General features: G+C 36.8%; 1 protein-coding gene across 4 annotated transcripts in view; it reads left to right on the top strand.

Annotated features, from left to right (window-relative positions):
- LOC145694341 (protection of telomeres protein 1-like) overlaps positions 1-16,072 on the top strand; it is a 49,413-nt gene that overhangs the window by 25,019 nt on the left and 8,322 nt on the right. For all 4 annotated transcript variants that reach the window (XM_081770466.1, XM_081770465.1, XM_081770464.1 and 1 more), the window contains exons 5-7: positions 4,798-4,958; positions 7,249-7,449; positions 12,342-12,502. In XM_081770466.1, coding sequence (XP_081626592.1) covers positions 4,798-4,958; positions 7,249-7,449; positions 12,342-12,502 — 523 coding nt within the window. The remainder of the gene's footprint in view (positions 1-4,797; positions 4,959-7,248; positions 7,450-12,341; positions 12,503-16,072) is intronic.

Below are 16,072 nucleotides of genomic sequence, written 5' to 3'. Positions count from 1 at the left end.
AGATGCATCATATTCTTACTACACCCTATAATCCTAAGGCCAACGGAATCGTGGAACGTTCCCATCGGGAATTAAACCGAATTATTTGATTAATGTGTTACGAGAATCACACTAAATGGAAAAATGTATTAAAAGATGCTCAAGATTTGTTAAATTATTCGTACAACAGCGCAATAAATGGTACTCCAGCTGAACTTTTCATTTCATATTCAGCTATTGATAGATTTAAAGAAAGTTTCCCTTGGCCATTGGAATTGCAGGGGGTAGAGGAATCAAGGCGATATCTACAGGCGTTTCCTGGAATGTTAACCAAACGTAAGCGGAAATTATGTGCTAAATCGGCGCAACCTGTAGTTATACAGGAGGGTAATTTAGTAATGGTTAAGACCCACTTTCTTTCAGATGCATATAAAAGAATCACTCATAAATATATGCCCGTATACACTGGTCCTTATGTAGTGGTTCGAATTCATCATAATTCTGTGTTTTTGAAAGATTTGAAAGGGAGAGAAGTACCGAAACAAAATTTAAGTAATGTAAAACTTTGATTGTTCGGCGGAGAAGAGAGTAGATTTATTAAAGGATTACAAATAAAAAAAAAATTATTCAGCTTTAAACATGCTTCATATTTTTTTTTTCTTAACGGCCGGGGAAAAATGTTACGGTATGTTTTTCACTACCGGTAACATTAGATAAAATTCTATATTACAGTATTCCTTGTACATTTTATCGGTAGGTTATTTTTATAATAATATGTATCACTGCTGACTAGCATATTGTAAATCAGTACCGACAATATAACATTGATAGCTACATAACGTAAGTGATGTAGCATGACGGCTCAGATGGTGTGCTTTGCAGTCACTATATTTAAGTCACTATAATTATCTTGTTAATACTACGGAATTGTACTACGATAAAATGAGATAGATTGTTTATTAATGCGATTGTATTCAATAACCATGAAATCGTTTTAAATCCAAAAGTTATTCGGCATTAATGTACGAAAGAACGTTATAGGTTAATTTTGTTTACATAATTTTAGGCCTAATGTTTGACCGGAAGAAAGATAGAATTTATTGTTTATCTTTATAGAGATTCAAATTATATTTAGCATAACTGCCATGATTCTCATAAAAGTACGAACACCTTAATGTGTTCCGTGACAAGCTTACCTGGTCTGGGGTTTTGAAGTCTGACCTTGCATGAATTGTGCGTCTTTTCGAAATGTAAACAAACGTTCGCCATGTTGGTATGTCTCAAAGTGGGAATAGCCAAATTAAATAATTAATATAGAAGAAAAAGAATAATGAAATATGCGGAAATAAATAAATAAATTCTCTTTTCTTTTGTTAAAACTGATTTTATATATTAAGAGTCATAAAAATTAAATATCAATACTTATTATAGTTAAATCTAGTGTTGTCAAGAGGGGGTGTGTAAGGTGTACAGAAGATCCTATAAATAACATAATAGTGAAAGAGCCCAAGAGCCCTTCTAAAATATAAAAGGAAAATGTGCATCTAAAAGGAAATTTTGGACCGTAAACCCTGTCAAAACCAGAAATTTGACTAACCTGGCACACAATTAGGCAGAATGGGGCTCTTGGGAAATAATAATAATAACGAGTAGTGTTTCGTTTGGAGACGGCCTATCTTTAACATGGCAATTCAAACGGAGGTTAATCAAAATGAAGAGAAGCCGTCCAAGATTTTGGGAACAAGAAGGATGCTCAGGTAATGTTGGAACCAACCAGACAGTCAACCAGGTGGTAAAATTTTGGTACTGTGTGAGCATCTCAGAATACAGGTCAGTGACTTTATCCTCCATTTTGTTGACTTCTAGAAGTTGCATGAGAACTCCTCTTTAAACCACTTGAAGTATTAGTGACTTTGGGGTATCAGTGACATTGTTTTGATGACTGAATTCAAAATTTTTAATCAGGGACAATAGTCAATTCTCCGTTATGTATGTGATTATGATGAAGAGTTGTTAAGCGTATCGCTAAGTCACACAATTTCAGACAGTCTTTAGAGGGGAAGGAAATGAGTAATGACAAAATCTAATAGTCACGAACTTCGAGTCTTATAATTAGCTGCTGCTATGAGACCAGATAGTGAAAGCTCTGCACATCGTTTTGATGTTGACATCTTAAAAGCATGTTATTTGATAAATATATATTGATACTGTTGACGGTACTGATTCCATAATCACTTTAAGTTAGTTTTTTTTTCCTTGCATGAGCGTTGTTGTTGTGATACGGTTAACATAAATTCAAAATTCCACAGAAATTGAATTATGCTGTATAATCAAAACCTCATTTGCATACTTTCGAGAAACTATTGAAAAACAAATTTGTTATTCCTGATAGCGTAAATAGATGTTGAGGCAACTCCAGCGTGCAATTTATTTGTGTCTGATTTCTTTTATTATTGTGTGAATTTCGTATGATGTGAATATATAAATATATATAATGTGCAAGTTATCCGCCCTCTTAAATATGAAATGTGGTTTCAATATTTGTACTAAATGAGGTAGAAGTAGGATAGCTATAGGTTAGGTTAGATTAGATTAGTTAGGTAGATTTCTTTCTTATTGTGTGTTATATTGCTTTGATATTAATGTCATGCACGGTCTTGCGGATAACTAAATGAATATCGTTAAATGAAATGAGATATAAATATCAAGCTTTTGCCCTCCGTAAAAGGGAGTGTATTCAGTATTTCAAATATGCTGAATTATAGGGAAAATAATAGTAACAATTTTTTTTTTTTTTTTTTTTTTTTTGTCGTGTGTTTATTGATTGGAAATTATAAGTATGGGCACGCCTGGTGAGATATGGAGTTAACCTCAACTGTAAACTATACTATGTTTAGTGGTAGCAATGAGTTATTTTCCTTTTCCAATTTCTTAAAGGAATTTTGTTATCCGTTCTTGAAAATGACTCCTTAAGAGATGAAGGAGTATTGTAGCTATTTAAAGAATATGAAATTGCAATAAAATATATACAAATATTTAAAATTTTATTTGGTCAAATCGAGAACAGTACATATTTGTACATACAGTTGATTGATTAATATTGTCCTCAAGTTGAAGTACTATAAATAAGATTAATGATAGTCTTCGTTTAAGTAAAGCTTAAAGATTTCGATGCTGGGTGTCGCTTCAGCAAGATCTTGGAATTAATGACACGACTTTTTTTTTTAAATAGTCAGATGCAATAAACGTTCGTTAATTTTAGAAACAAAACTTGTCTGGTCAGAATTTGAGTTAATCCTTTTAGGCCATTGTGGTTGTTCTGTACTGCATTGGATTGGCGCGCGAATGGTGGTGGTGGCCACACTACTCTTCGGGCATCTGTTCAGTGGGGTATAGACGAACCAGTAATTATGTCCTAAAAGGAAAACATCATGAATAGGATTTTTTTTTCTTTCTCCAAAATTTATTTAAAATTTTATGATTCGTACTAGATATAAATGTAAAATAAAATATCTACATTAAATTAACATTATGGAAAAAAAATAAACGTTACACGATAAACTATTATACAGTGATGCCAGCCTGAAGTATAAGGAACGTTGAATAACTGAAAGTCTGGATGTTACATACCTGTATGTTAGCAACGTACGACTGCGAGTAAGGCGAGAAGGTATACGAAAATTGAGAACAGAAACCTTTAAATCGGAGTTAATTTTCCCATTGATAATTTAATGGAGAAACAACAGGTCTGCCACTATGCGTCGAGTAAGTGGAGTCTGAACATTAAGTTTGTTTAGGAGCTATGTTTTACTAAGACTGCGAACTGTAGAAACTCTTTGTTTGACAGGAAGGAAGGGGGGGGTTCAGTGGCTCAGTGGTAGAGCGTTCACCTCCGGTGCTTGGGGTCCCGGGTTCGATTCCAGCTCGCGCCGTGTGGACTTTGTGGTGGACAAACACCGTGCTCGTGGGTTTTCTCGGGGTTCTCCCGTTTCCACCCACTTTCTTCATTCCACCATTTCATTCATTTCTCACAATCACCGTCTCCTTTAGCCTAACCGGCATACCCGTGGGACGTAAAACTCAAAGATTTTATTTCATTTTTTCTTTGTTTGACACTGGCAAGAAAAAAAGTTAAGAGTAGAATCAAAATGGGATAAGTTTGAAACACAGGCCATATTCCATATTGATGAGCAATATTCGATTTTAGGAGATACAAAAGCTTTGAAGAAAATACTGAGTGATTTGAGATCGCGAATTTCACTAAATCTGTAAAGAATACCCAGTTTTCACATAGCCTCTTCACAATAACAGAAATGTGATTAGCGAATGTAAGTTTCTCATCAAATACTATTCCGAGATCTTTATGTGTCGCAGCTCTTTCGATAAGGCAGTTATTAATGCAATATCTGTGATAAATTTTATTTTTTCTTCAAGGAAGTACTAAGAGTGAAACATTTTTGAGGGTTCAGTTCTAACTTCCAAGTCGCAGTCAGTAAGTTTAGTGAGAATTTGTTGAAGTCATAGAGCATCGTCTATAGAAACGATTTTATGGACATTTTTGAATCGTCAGCTCGAATAGGATGATTGAAGATGATAAAGAAAGGAAGGAAGGGATATCACCCATGTAAAGAAGAAGTAGCAGGAGACCTAGAACACTGCCTTGGGGAACCCCAGAAAGAACTGGGACGAAGAGTTTGTAGTCAAGAACAAATGTGGTAGTAAGTGTTAATGAAGTAAATGCCAATGGTTGGTTAGCATTAGTAGATAAACAATATCTGTTGTGTAGTGAAGGTGAGCGTAAGATGTATACATTTGCAGATAGTGACAGGGCCCGAGTCCAGGAGCTTCGAAAATGGGCAAAGTCGTTCTGGGAGAAAAGTCAGAAGGAAAATAATGTTTACCACGACAGAAGAGGCGATGCCATCACAGTCCTAATAAAAAATATAACCAGACCCATGAATTTCAATTTGTATTGTCAGGTACGTATAGAAAGATTTAGTAAAATATACACTGATGGAAACGCATTTATGTATTTATTTATTTATTAATTATTTATTTATTTATTTATTCACTAAGTTTCATACAGCACAAGGCCATTTGGCTGAAGCTGAACAACATAAGAAAGAAAAAAGTAACAAATACAAAAATACAATAAAGAGGGTTATTTTTCAATATACAATATTCTCTTCAACTGAATTCTGAAGTTTCGTTCAGAAGTAAAAATGTTGACATCTGTTGAAACTGTATTCTAATCATGCGCTAGTCTGTAAAACAAGGAGCGCTGAACAATTGATAACCTAGGAGTCTCATAAGTTAGTAAATTTAGAGAAGAACTTCGCCTCGGAAGAACACGAAGGTTAAATTGCGATAATGAGAATTTAGAATCAATTTTACCATTGATAACCTTATATAGATAAAGTAAATCAGCAGCGCGACGTCGTTTGACAGGAGTACTTAAGTTCATTAAAGACATTAGTTTCTGTCTCGAATGATCACGTAACTCGGGTATTCTAAATCTAACAATAGCAAGAAAGAAGTTTAAAACCAAGTCAATGCGAGATAAATTAGTAGGTACTGCCATATTCCATACAGATTAACAATATTCAACGATCAGGGAGATGAAAGCCTATAAAACATCATAAGCGCAGGAAGACTTTGTATTTCCGGAAACCTAAAAGGTAGACCAAGTAGTTTCATTGCTCTGGATAAGGTCGATATGATGTGATCCGCAAAGGAGAGTTTTTCATCAAAGATAACGCCTAGATCTTTTTTGAAAAGAAACTCGTTTGATGGGTACATTGTTGACATTATATGTCTGATGAAGTACATTCTTTCTCAAGGAGATAAAGAGAGTGGACATTTGTTGGGGTTTAAAGATAGATTCCAGTTTGAATACGAATTACTTAACATATCTATGTCAGATAGCAGTGAAGTAGCATCATATACGGTGTTAATAACTCTAAACAGTTTACAATCATCAGCGAAAAGCAAAATATTTCAAGAAGAGGTTGAGAAAATACTAGGTAAGTAGTCAATATACATTAAAAACAAGATTGGGCCCATCACACTCCCTTGAGGCACTCCGGATAAAACGGGACTAAACGGAAACAGGGATCCAGGTAGAGTAACACGCTCTCTCTCTGAAAGATAAGAATCTAGGAAGGAAAGGATTCTGCCATGAATGTCATATCTATCAGTAGGAATTCACGTATCTAGCCCAAAGTTAGCAAATTCTGTACATTTAACATGTTTACTAACAAACCTTGCCAATCTTTACATATATCACAGTCCATTAAAACGTGTAGTTAACGCTGTAAAATCCGAGAGTTACGTTCATAATATAAAATAACTTCAGATTGAGTGTTATGTGGATTATTCTTTGCGCGAGTTTACCATAATTTATCTCAAGGTTGATTCGAAGCAGTCACTGAATGAAGAAATGGAATCAATTTACTCGAACCTCTCAATTTTTCATTGTAGTTTTTCTGTTATCTTAAAACCTTTTCCTCTGCCACATAATAAACCATGGCACCAAATTTCCAGTCGCCATGTCTCTAATGAAGACTTAATATTTTAGTTTGGCGATAGGCACTTAACGCTTTTTGCGATCTGTGCGAGAAAAAATGGCGGCCAAACTCTCTGATTTGACCACTGGATTTAGATCTAAAATTTGGAACCGCGGTGGCTCAGTGGTAGAGCGTTCACCTCTGGTGTATGGGGTCCTTGATTCGATCCCACCTCGCGCCAAGGGAACTTTGTGATGGACAAACATCGTGTGCGTGGGTTTTTTCGGGGTTCTCCCATTTCCTTCCACTTTCTTCATTTCACCATTTCATTCATTTGTCATCATCACCGTCTCCTTTACCTAGCCGGTATAAACGTTGGACGTAAAACTTACATGAACAAACTCCATTGTTCTGGATAAGTAGAGTAACAAATAAAACACAGTTCTGACCAGAGCAGAATGAAATATATGAAAGAGTGTTTGTGTCTGATGAAGAGGACGTTAGGTCCTTGAAACTGTAACACATTGTAAGTATAGTTTTTAATATATTTCATTCTGCTCTGGTCAGAACTGTGTTTTATTTGTTAAAACTTACATATTTCATTTTATTTTTAGATTTGAAGTTTCGTGTCCTGCACTAAATAATATTTTAGATGTAAGCTTGAATTAACTTTCCACAGGTACTTTTATATTATAGTAAGTAACTTTTCGTAGTTCCTGTACATGTATCATGAACTTAATGCATCTTCTTTTTCTAATACAAGGTTACAGGATACAGGATTTTGACTGACCCAACAAAGAGTGTTCTACAAGTACAGGATGGTACTGTTCTCGATCCTACCTGTTTCCAAATTGAGAATTATGAGGATTTAATCCGTGAAGATCTGAATGTAACCTTAATCTCAGGAAATGACTTCCTAAATATCCTCGTTGAAAATGCTTCACGTGAAATTAAGGCTTTACAGGTTGGTATGTTTTATTACTGTTTCCTGCATATATCAAATAGATGATTCCCTAAAAAGCTAAAGAGCATGTAACATTCAGGACGGGCCATAAGAGGCCCAGGGACTGAGGGGGAGGTAAGTTCTACACTTTTTGGACATCAGCTCGTAGAGGAAGGAGGTGATGTAGTCAGCTCAACCCTTTGGCCGCCATTAATTACCCCGTAGATTGGGTGAACCCCTGAACCGCGCTGGAGAGAGCGCTGCGGCATTGGCGGAAGGAGCTCGGGTACGTAATTAATTTCGTACTTGAATCTTCCAATTGGGAAATAGATGCCTTACCGACTGCGCAACCGCAGATCTTTCTTTTCTTCGTATAAACTATTCAAATGCAGGGCAGTGCAAAAGATACGAGTAATATTGAATATATTGTAATTTAGAATAATTTTCAGTACACAGTAACAAATGTATGCTGGAAAGATCGTCATCACTCTGGTAAATTTCTTTTGTTTCTTGAATATCTAGCATGATGATTTTACCACTAAGAATTCATTGAGTCAGAACGGCAACTACTCACACGACAAACCAGTTGAGGCAAGTCAAAATATGCAACTATCCTCACGCCTCCGCAGATCAATCTTCTCCAGGCAATTAATAGAAGTAATCTAACAACGATAGGTAATTCAGTTGGGTGAAGCTGTGATGCTCTGTGTATATACAGTTGTTTAAATTATATCATATTCACTTACCTGTTAGAAGATCTCGTCCAGAGTCAGATCCAGGGGGGGGGGTGTGTGAGATCGCCTCCTCCCCCAGAAGAGGAAACTTTTTCTTATTTTATATATAAACGGAACCCATCCCAGAGTTTGGAACTCTTAAAAGTAGCTCTAAGTGGCAGTAATTCAACCCCCCCCCCCCCTTCCAGAAGTCCGCCTGGTTCCATTCCTGATCTCATCAGTACTGTTTTAGGAATATTACGACTAAACGGGAAGAAAACTGATGCTAGCTTAATTTGTAGGGCACCGCATGACAGGTGGAAGGAAGTTGTTCGAGTTTCTGCCAGTCCAACGATCAGATTTTTCTTCTATTCCATTTTTGTTGTGTGTCCACTCTTACTTAGTGCATTTGAAATAAACAGTAGCAATGTTTATAATGTTTTCTTCCATTAGCATAATCTTATCTGTTTCATCACTTTTCCTACAAGGAAAAACTTTTCTATTGGTGCACGTTTCTTTCGGGGACAGGCTAGCTCAGTGGTAGAGCGCTTATCTGTGGTACGTGGAATCCTTGGTTTTATCCCTGGCCAAGTAAGTTTGTGGTGGACAACATCGTGTTCGTGGGCTTTCTTGGAATACTCCCGTTTCCTCCCACTTAGTCATTCCACCAATATTTCTATCATCATTCACTTGATTTAATCATCGTCTCCCTTAGCCTAACGGGCATAATCATGGGATGTTAAACTAAAAGATATAATTTCATTTCATATTTCATTCTTTTCCCTGAAAGGAAAAGCTTTTAAAATTGGCCTTAGTCCTTGTGACCACTTGTACGAAAATTGTTATTTGCTGTATAACTTGTGTTTATTATTATTTGTTATTGTTGGTGCTTCTGTGACGGGATATATTATACTTTTATTTAGTAAATGTTCAATTATTGTCGTCTAACTATTTAACTTCTATATGTGTCCATTACTATTATTAGTGAATCATAAAATAAATTGGTATTTCAGGCCTCATTTGTATTTTGAGTTTGTGTTTTTCACATTTAGTTCATTTTTCTCATTTACTCTTGTATATAATTGTATGTATATTAATATTAATATGTTTAAAATTAATTACTATCACTATTATAATCACTATTTAGTATTACAATCACTATTTATTATAAGTAGATCATGTTGTATAACTGAGGAAATCTTCATAAAACTTGTCTAGCATTTTCAGTGTTGTGAGCTTTCCATACTGGTCTAGCGAATGGCGGCGAGTGTGTCTTTGGTGCACGTGGTGCCGGATTCGATTCCCAGTGGGAGAGCACCAAGAAAAAAATCACAATCATTCATTGTCATTAATTCTTTATCTCTTTTAGCCTAAAGCCCAAAAAACGTGGGACGTTAAAATCAAATTCAAAAAAATCATTTCATTTTCCATACTGTAATGGCATAATCCAAAAGTTTCTCCTTATATAGCACTAAGGTTTCATTACGTTGAAACATATTTGATTGTTGTAATGGAATATAAGTAAAATAAAGAGTTTATTTGTTTTTTGTGTCTGTGTACGGCCTGGAAACCAAACAAGTGAACCGATCGTTACCAAATTTGGGCCACGGGTACCTTGGTCCTGGTCCCAGACCAAGACAAAGCGTTTTTTTTTTAAATTAATTTCGAACCAGGGGGTTCTCTGGGGAGCGTTTACCGGGACATGTAAAACTAGTAGAAAATGGCCGATATTAGTGTCGGAATCCATAGTTTTCGCGGTCGCTGAGATGAATGGTGATACTTCCACAGACGTTGACTTCCAAATACAGCTCCCATGCGAAGAATGGGTGTTTCAGCTAGTAATGTATAAAATGAATGAACTTCCGATCTCACCCATGCTCGTTCAGTAAGTACATTATTATAATTAAACTAGCTGAACCTGCACTATCTACTCAGCGCATCGTCCTGTTATAATCATGAATCTTTTTCCCACTGTGCATGTCTCCTTACGCACACAAATGGACAGGACAGGACGACTCACAAAGAAAGTGAATTGTTATAGTAGACAAACATACAAACATAGTATTTAATATTGAGAACTTCCCTGCGTCGTGCCTTAGTTATGGGGATGGAAGCTTTATGACGCAAGAAAGTACCTTCCATCCATTATCTGAAATGGATGGGAATTTACATCTAATTGTAATCTTGTTTTGCGAGAGGTTAAACTGTTAAATCAATAACTCCAATTTCACTAGGATATTCGTGTATTTCCATTCTTTAAATCAGGTGTAGTGTAGCGTTTGTATAGACTAATAAGTATGTCATACGCGGACCGGCATATCTGATGATTTAATCACAGGCAACAATACAGACTGGGAACACATATCTGTTGATGTTCTGTGCTCCTGGATGACTATGACTGGGACGTTCCACCTTCTGGATCTATCCTGGAAGTCACGTGCCCACAGATTCAATGATGAGTTCTCCGTAGATTGTAGTTGACAATCTAAACGTTATAATTCTCTTTGGTTTTAATTACTGAAGTGAGAAGAAGAGACAGGCCATAACTGTGCTGTCTATGTGGTAAGTTACTGTAGCTTCTTTTTCGATCTACTCATTGACCTCAAGACTTAGGTACAATGAGCTGTTTCTCAACTAAGACTAATTTCGACTGGTCGACTAATCTCCACTGATCCACCAATCTCAACTGATCTGGTTCCATCCTTCACAAGGTTTTTATTTCGTGTTCCAGACGGTGGAATCTGCAGCCTCATGTCTGGAAATCTCTCTGTTGTCCCATCTGTTTGAAGAAACTTCAATTTCTTCATTGTCACGCGATGACCGAAATCCTCGGACAGCCTGTGTCTGCAAATCTGACTGTTATGCCATACCCGAAATTGTGTCTGTGTTTACAAGATGTTACAATCTCTTCTTACAACGAATTTTCTTAATTAAAGTTTACATTTCTTTTCTCAATACATCAGTTACTTAATTTTGCAGAATCTTGTCTCGTTTATGTTATCCAATTATTACATAAATGTAAACAAACCATCGCGTAATGAGTTTTTGAAATGTTTTTCTGTCTACACAATTTCTTCATGTTTCATCAAGTTAACAGATGTAAAGTTTGAATTTTAATACAATACAATTTTGATATAATTTAAACAATAAACTTAAAATAATCACCTAAAATTCCCTATGGGTGACAATATATATATGTTGGAGTGAGTTTGTGCCCGATTGGTAGAAGTGGCATGATATCGAATGAAAATATTTTTTTCTTATAAGTCCATATCCATCAATGTACTCCTCATTGTTGCTCTTGAGGCCTTTGAAGTAGGTTTTACCATTCAGATTTAAGCAAGCGCCTGCAATGTCCGTCAACCCGCTGTACGTAACTCTTCTACTGGTTGCCTAATTACGATATTAACCTTATCTTCGCCCTAGCTACAATATTAATCTTATGGGCTCAAAACGGCCCCTAAAATGTTGAATAGAAAAATAACGGCACGATTTTTGAAAATTTCAATGACAACTGGCAGGTCTACACAAAATTTGAAACAGACCAGTGAAAACAGCACGTTTCTAGAGCTTGTGGTTTCCCGAGATCTCATTGTCGAAAAAAATTGGGCACAAACATAAACTTTTCTTGATCACAAACATATAATTTAGCATTTTAATATATAGATGATCATAGTACGTTACTGATTTATCTTTAGATAGAAAAAGACTAACATTCTTAGTATTCCTGTGTAAGCCAATGTCATTTCAGCCTCGATATTTTGGATACTTCAATTGAGTCTCCCCAGTCAGAGCCAAACACCAGCTTATCTCATATTTTGCCCTAAGTTCTTCATAGTTCTAGTTGCAACAGCATGGTAGAAAATATTGAAATTATATAACAAATTGTATCAATACAAAGTAGATAATTTTGTATATTTCAATAAAGAGAATGATGTGTCCATGTTAAATGGGGGTCTTTAAATACTACTTCATATTGATATAATTTGTCATATAATTTCTGTAATTTGCACATTGTTATTGCAACTAAGCATGTGAAAAATTTCCGTCAAAATGTGACTTAGACCTGTGTTTGATCCTGACGAGGGTGACTCGACTGAAGTGTCCGAAATATCGAGGTTGAAATGACATTACGTATACAGTATTAGTAATTATATATATGTGTTTCTTACGTTCTATAAGTAATTATTTATTTTTTAGGTAGGAGACTTCGTATTGCTAGGGAATGTATTCGCTGAAGAAATAGTAAACGAACTGGAAAGTAATGAAAATGAAATATATCTTACATTCAAAATGAATGGTGAAACATGTGTCGTTAAAAAACTTGGTCCAAATAGTCTCGAGAGAAGCATTATTGAAAGGTAAGTAGATTGTATCTTTATTTTACAGAATATTTGATAGATACATGTATAAACTTAGTTGAAGGTACATTTTCTATATTGTGACGAGTCACGCAAAAGTAGTTTCTTTCCAATGAAAACTATAGCTTTGAAAGTTCTTTACTTATAGAAATGTTCTCAGTTCTCTAGTAGATACAGTATGCTTTAATATGCACAAAACGTTTACAGGGCCACGATGGTTTAGTGGTAGAACATTCACCTCTGGTGCGCGGGGTCCCTGGTTCGATCCGAGCTCGCGCCAAGTGGACTTTATGGTAGACAAACACCGCTACCGTGGATTTTCTCGGCGTTCTCCCGTTTCCTCCTACTTTATTCATTTCACCATTGCATTTATTTCGTGTCTCCTTTAGCCTAGCCGGCATAATTGTGGGACGTAAAACTGACAGATTTCGTTTCTGACAAAACTTTTATAAACCATGCTTCTAGTTTGCTATAATGTTATAAGGAAATAATTTTAGACGTCAAAGTTTAACTTGTTTGTTTCTTCGTGACATTAAGAAATAAATACCAAACACAGTCACAGTGTTGACGATATATTGATATCCTTTTGGAAGATGATACATGGAAGTTTGGAGCATGAAGAGCACTAATCAGTTTTCAAAATGTCCATCTTGAGCCTAAATGCAGGCTCGGAGTTTGGCTGGCTCTTGTCAATGGAATTACAGTCGATGGGAAAGTGGTGGACTTTCTTGACCAGGGCGTAGTTCAAGGAGTTCACATTAGGGTGTCTCTTCTTCAGACCATTGGTTGAAGCACTGACAACAGTTTGTAGTCGAGCAGGTTCAGATCCGGACTGCTAGAGGGCCAGCTTGATGTGGAGATGAAGTCTGGGACGTTGGCCCGTAGTCACTCATGTACCTTGTGCACGGGAGCAGAATCCTGTTGGAAAGTCCACTGTTGATTGGAGAATGCAGTGGTATTCAGTGGTTTCATAATGGGCTTCAACATGTGGTTGGGTACACGGTAGTGGATGCCTTTGCCTCTTGTTCAGAAAAATGGAGCCGTGTTATTTCATTGAAGCTCACACCCCACCCCACCATGACTGATGCTGGATGATGCGATCTTTGCACCCTGGAAACATGTTCAGCAGCTTGCATCGATGATGATGCGTACACATGGTCATTTTTTGCATTAAATAACTGCTCAAATTGTTCAGTGACAATTTCTTGCGTAACTCTTGAGGAAATATTCGCCTTTCATAACTCTCAGCTGGCATAACGCATCAGTTAGGAAGTGTCTTGTATTTGGTTTGTCGGCTCTGAATTCCAAGTCCTCATTGAGCATTCGTGACATGATTGGTGTCGAAGTGGACATCTTTCGAGACATCGCTGATCGAGTCCGGACGAAATTTCGCCTAATGCTTGCAGCTACGGCTTTGACTGACTGTTGTCATCACTGTCCGCAGTCTGTCCCTAGTCATTAGCACTTCCCGTTTCATTATAACGCTGGATAATGCAGTAGACAAGTCGTTCACTGATTTTCAGGGTTTTGCGAAGACCCGTAGTGGCGACATTCAACTTTGTGTAGCGCTATGACTACAACACGTTTCTCGTAGTCGCTCCACTCCATCGTTACACATTCCCACTGCCACACATCTCACTGTGGAATTAACAACTCAGGGATCCACTTCGCCCATGATACTCAGAGGTAGCATTCGCTTGTGAAATGAAAGTAAAATGAAATCTTTCAGTTTAACATCCCATGTTTATGTTCATTAGGCTAAGGGAGATAATGATTAAAGCAAGTGAATGATAATGGAAGAATTAGTGGAATGAGAAAGTGGGAGGCAACGGTAGTATCTCGAGAAAAGCCACGGACACGATGTTGTCCACCACAAATTTACCTGCTCGAGCACTTACTTATACCGAGCATGGTCAAATCTCTACCAATATGTATGAAATAACTGGTATGAAGAAAGAGAGAAAAAAGATAAAATGAAATTGGATTGCATAAAATGATACAAATTGCCAGGATCATTCATAGAATTGTCTCAAAAATTGTTTATACCTAGCCTTTCTTTGGTTGTTTGGTTGAATTGGAGTTTAATGACCCTTTCAGCACCGAGACTAGATGAGATGTGGACCTACATTTTGAAGTAGAATCCGAATCACCGTACTGGGTTCATGTTCCAAGGCTCTTTCACCGAGAATCGAACCCGAAATCCCGTGCACGAAAGGTGTACACATTAGCTACTAGACCAGCGGGGGAGCCTTCATGTATTCTTTTTTAAAACGTGTTCTGTAAGTACAGTTTTTTTTTTTTTTTTTTTTTTTTTTTTTTTTTTTTTTTAAGGTGAATAGTTCATGAACTAATTTTAAAAAGACTTTGTTATACTAAAAGAATTACATTTATCAGTTCACGCAATAAACTTGTCATATATGTGTTTCTGTGTGTGTCAGTTGACTTTTAGGGGTCCGCGGTGGCTCAGTGGTAGAGCGTTCACCTCTGGTGCATGGGGTCCCTGGTTCGATCCCAGCTCACGTCAAGGGAACTTTGTGGTAGACAAACACCGTGTGCATGGGTTTTCTCGGAGTTCTTCTGTTTCCTCCCACTTTCTCCATTCCACCACTGCATTCATCTCTCATCATCACCGTCTCCTTTAGCCTAGCCGCATAACCGCGGAACGTAAAACTTAAAAAATTTCGTTACGTCTTTTCCAGTGTACTTTAAGCTTATTTTTCAATTTAAATCCGAATGATAAATTAGATTTGAGTTTAGCGTCTCTTTCAGAGCGATGTTATATGAGGCGTAGACCTACAGCTTAACGTAGGATCGAAGCCACGTGAGCTTTCGCCGGGAATCGAACACTGGCCGTCTACGTGAAAGACGCATACGTAATAAGAAGGCGCTGAAATAGAATAATATAGTTTTATTCAAGGAGAATATTCATCGAAAGAACGTAAAACACTTGTGTTACAGTGTTTTCTGCTAGTTATTGTAAATTTATTGAGTAACTTACCCAATTTAAAATAACGTAACGTAACTTTCATAAATGTTTCTGCTTTTGAATGTAATGGTTGTACATGTCACATTATTATTCTTTGAAAGGGCTTGAAGGCAGGAAGAAAGATACGAGATGAACATGAAATAATTATTAGAGTAATAAATTTCAGCTTCACGTTCCAAAAACGACTGATTTATTTTTATATTACGTTAGAGCGAATGAAATCTTCGCCCCAGGTGCGTCATTTCCAAAAGCCAAAAAGATTAAAACTGTAATACTTAGTTAATCAGATAGTCGCTGTCTGCAACCACTAGCTTTTGGTATCGCTCAGCCAACGCATGGATTCCGTACCGAAAGAAATCTGGGATCTGCGATGCAAAGAAGTTCTCAGCTGCACGTTGCATTACCTGATTACCAAGCAAGGTCTTCCCTCCCAAGAGTTACCTCGAAATGCCGGAAGAGATGGCAGTCAGTGGGAGAGACGTCAGGTGAATACAGTGGATGAAGAAGTGTTCCATACTGAAACTCATGGAAAGTTTGCAACGTCATTTGAGTGACGACGTGTATTGTCGTGCAACTTGGGGATA

The sequence above is a fragment of the Thermobia domestica genome, chromosome 9 (genome assembly GCF_964235325.1).
Source record: "Thermobia domestica chromosome 9, izTheDome1.hap1.1, whole genome shotgun sequence".
NCBI lineage: Eukaryota > Metazoa > Arthropoda > Insecta > Zygentoma > Lepismatidae > Thermobia > Thermobia domestica.
The sequence above is the reverse complement of the archived record's forward strand: the minus strand, read 5'-3'. Positions and strand labels throughout refer to the sequence as shown.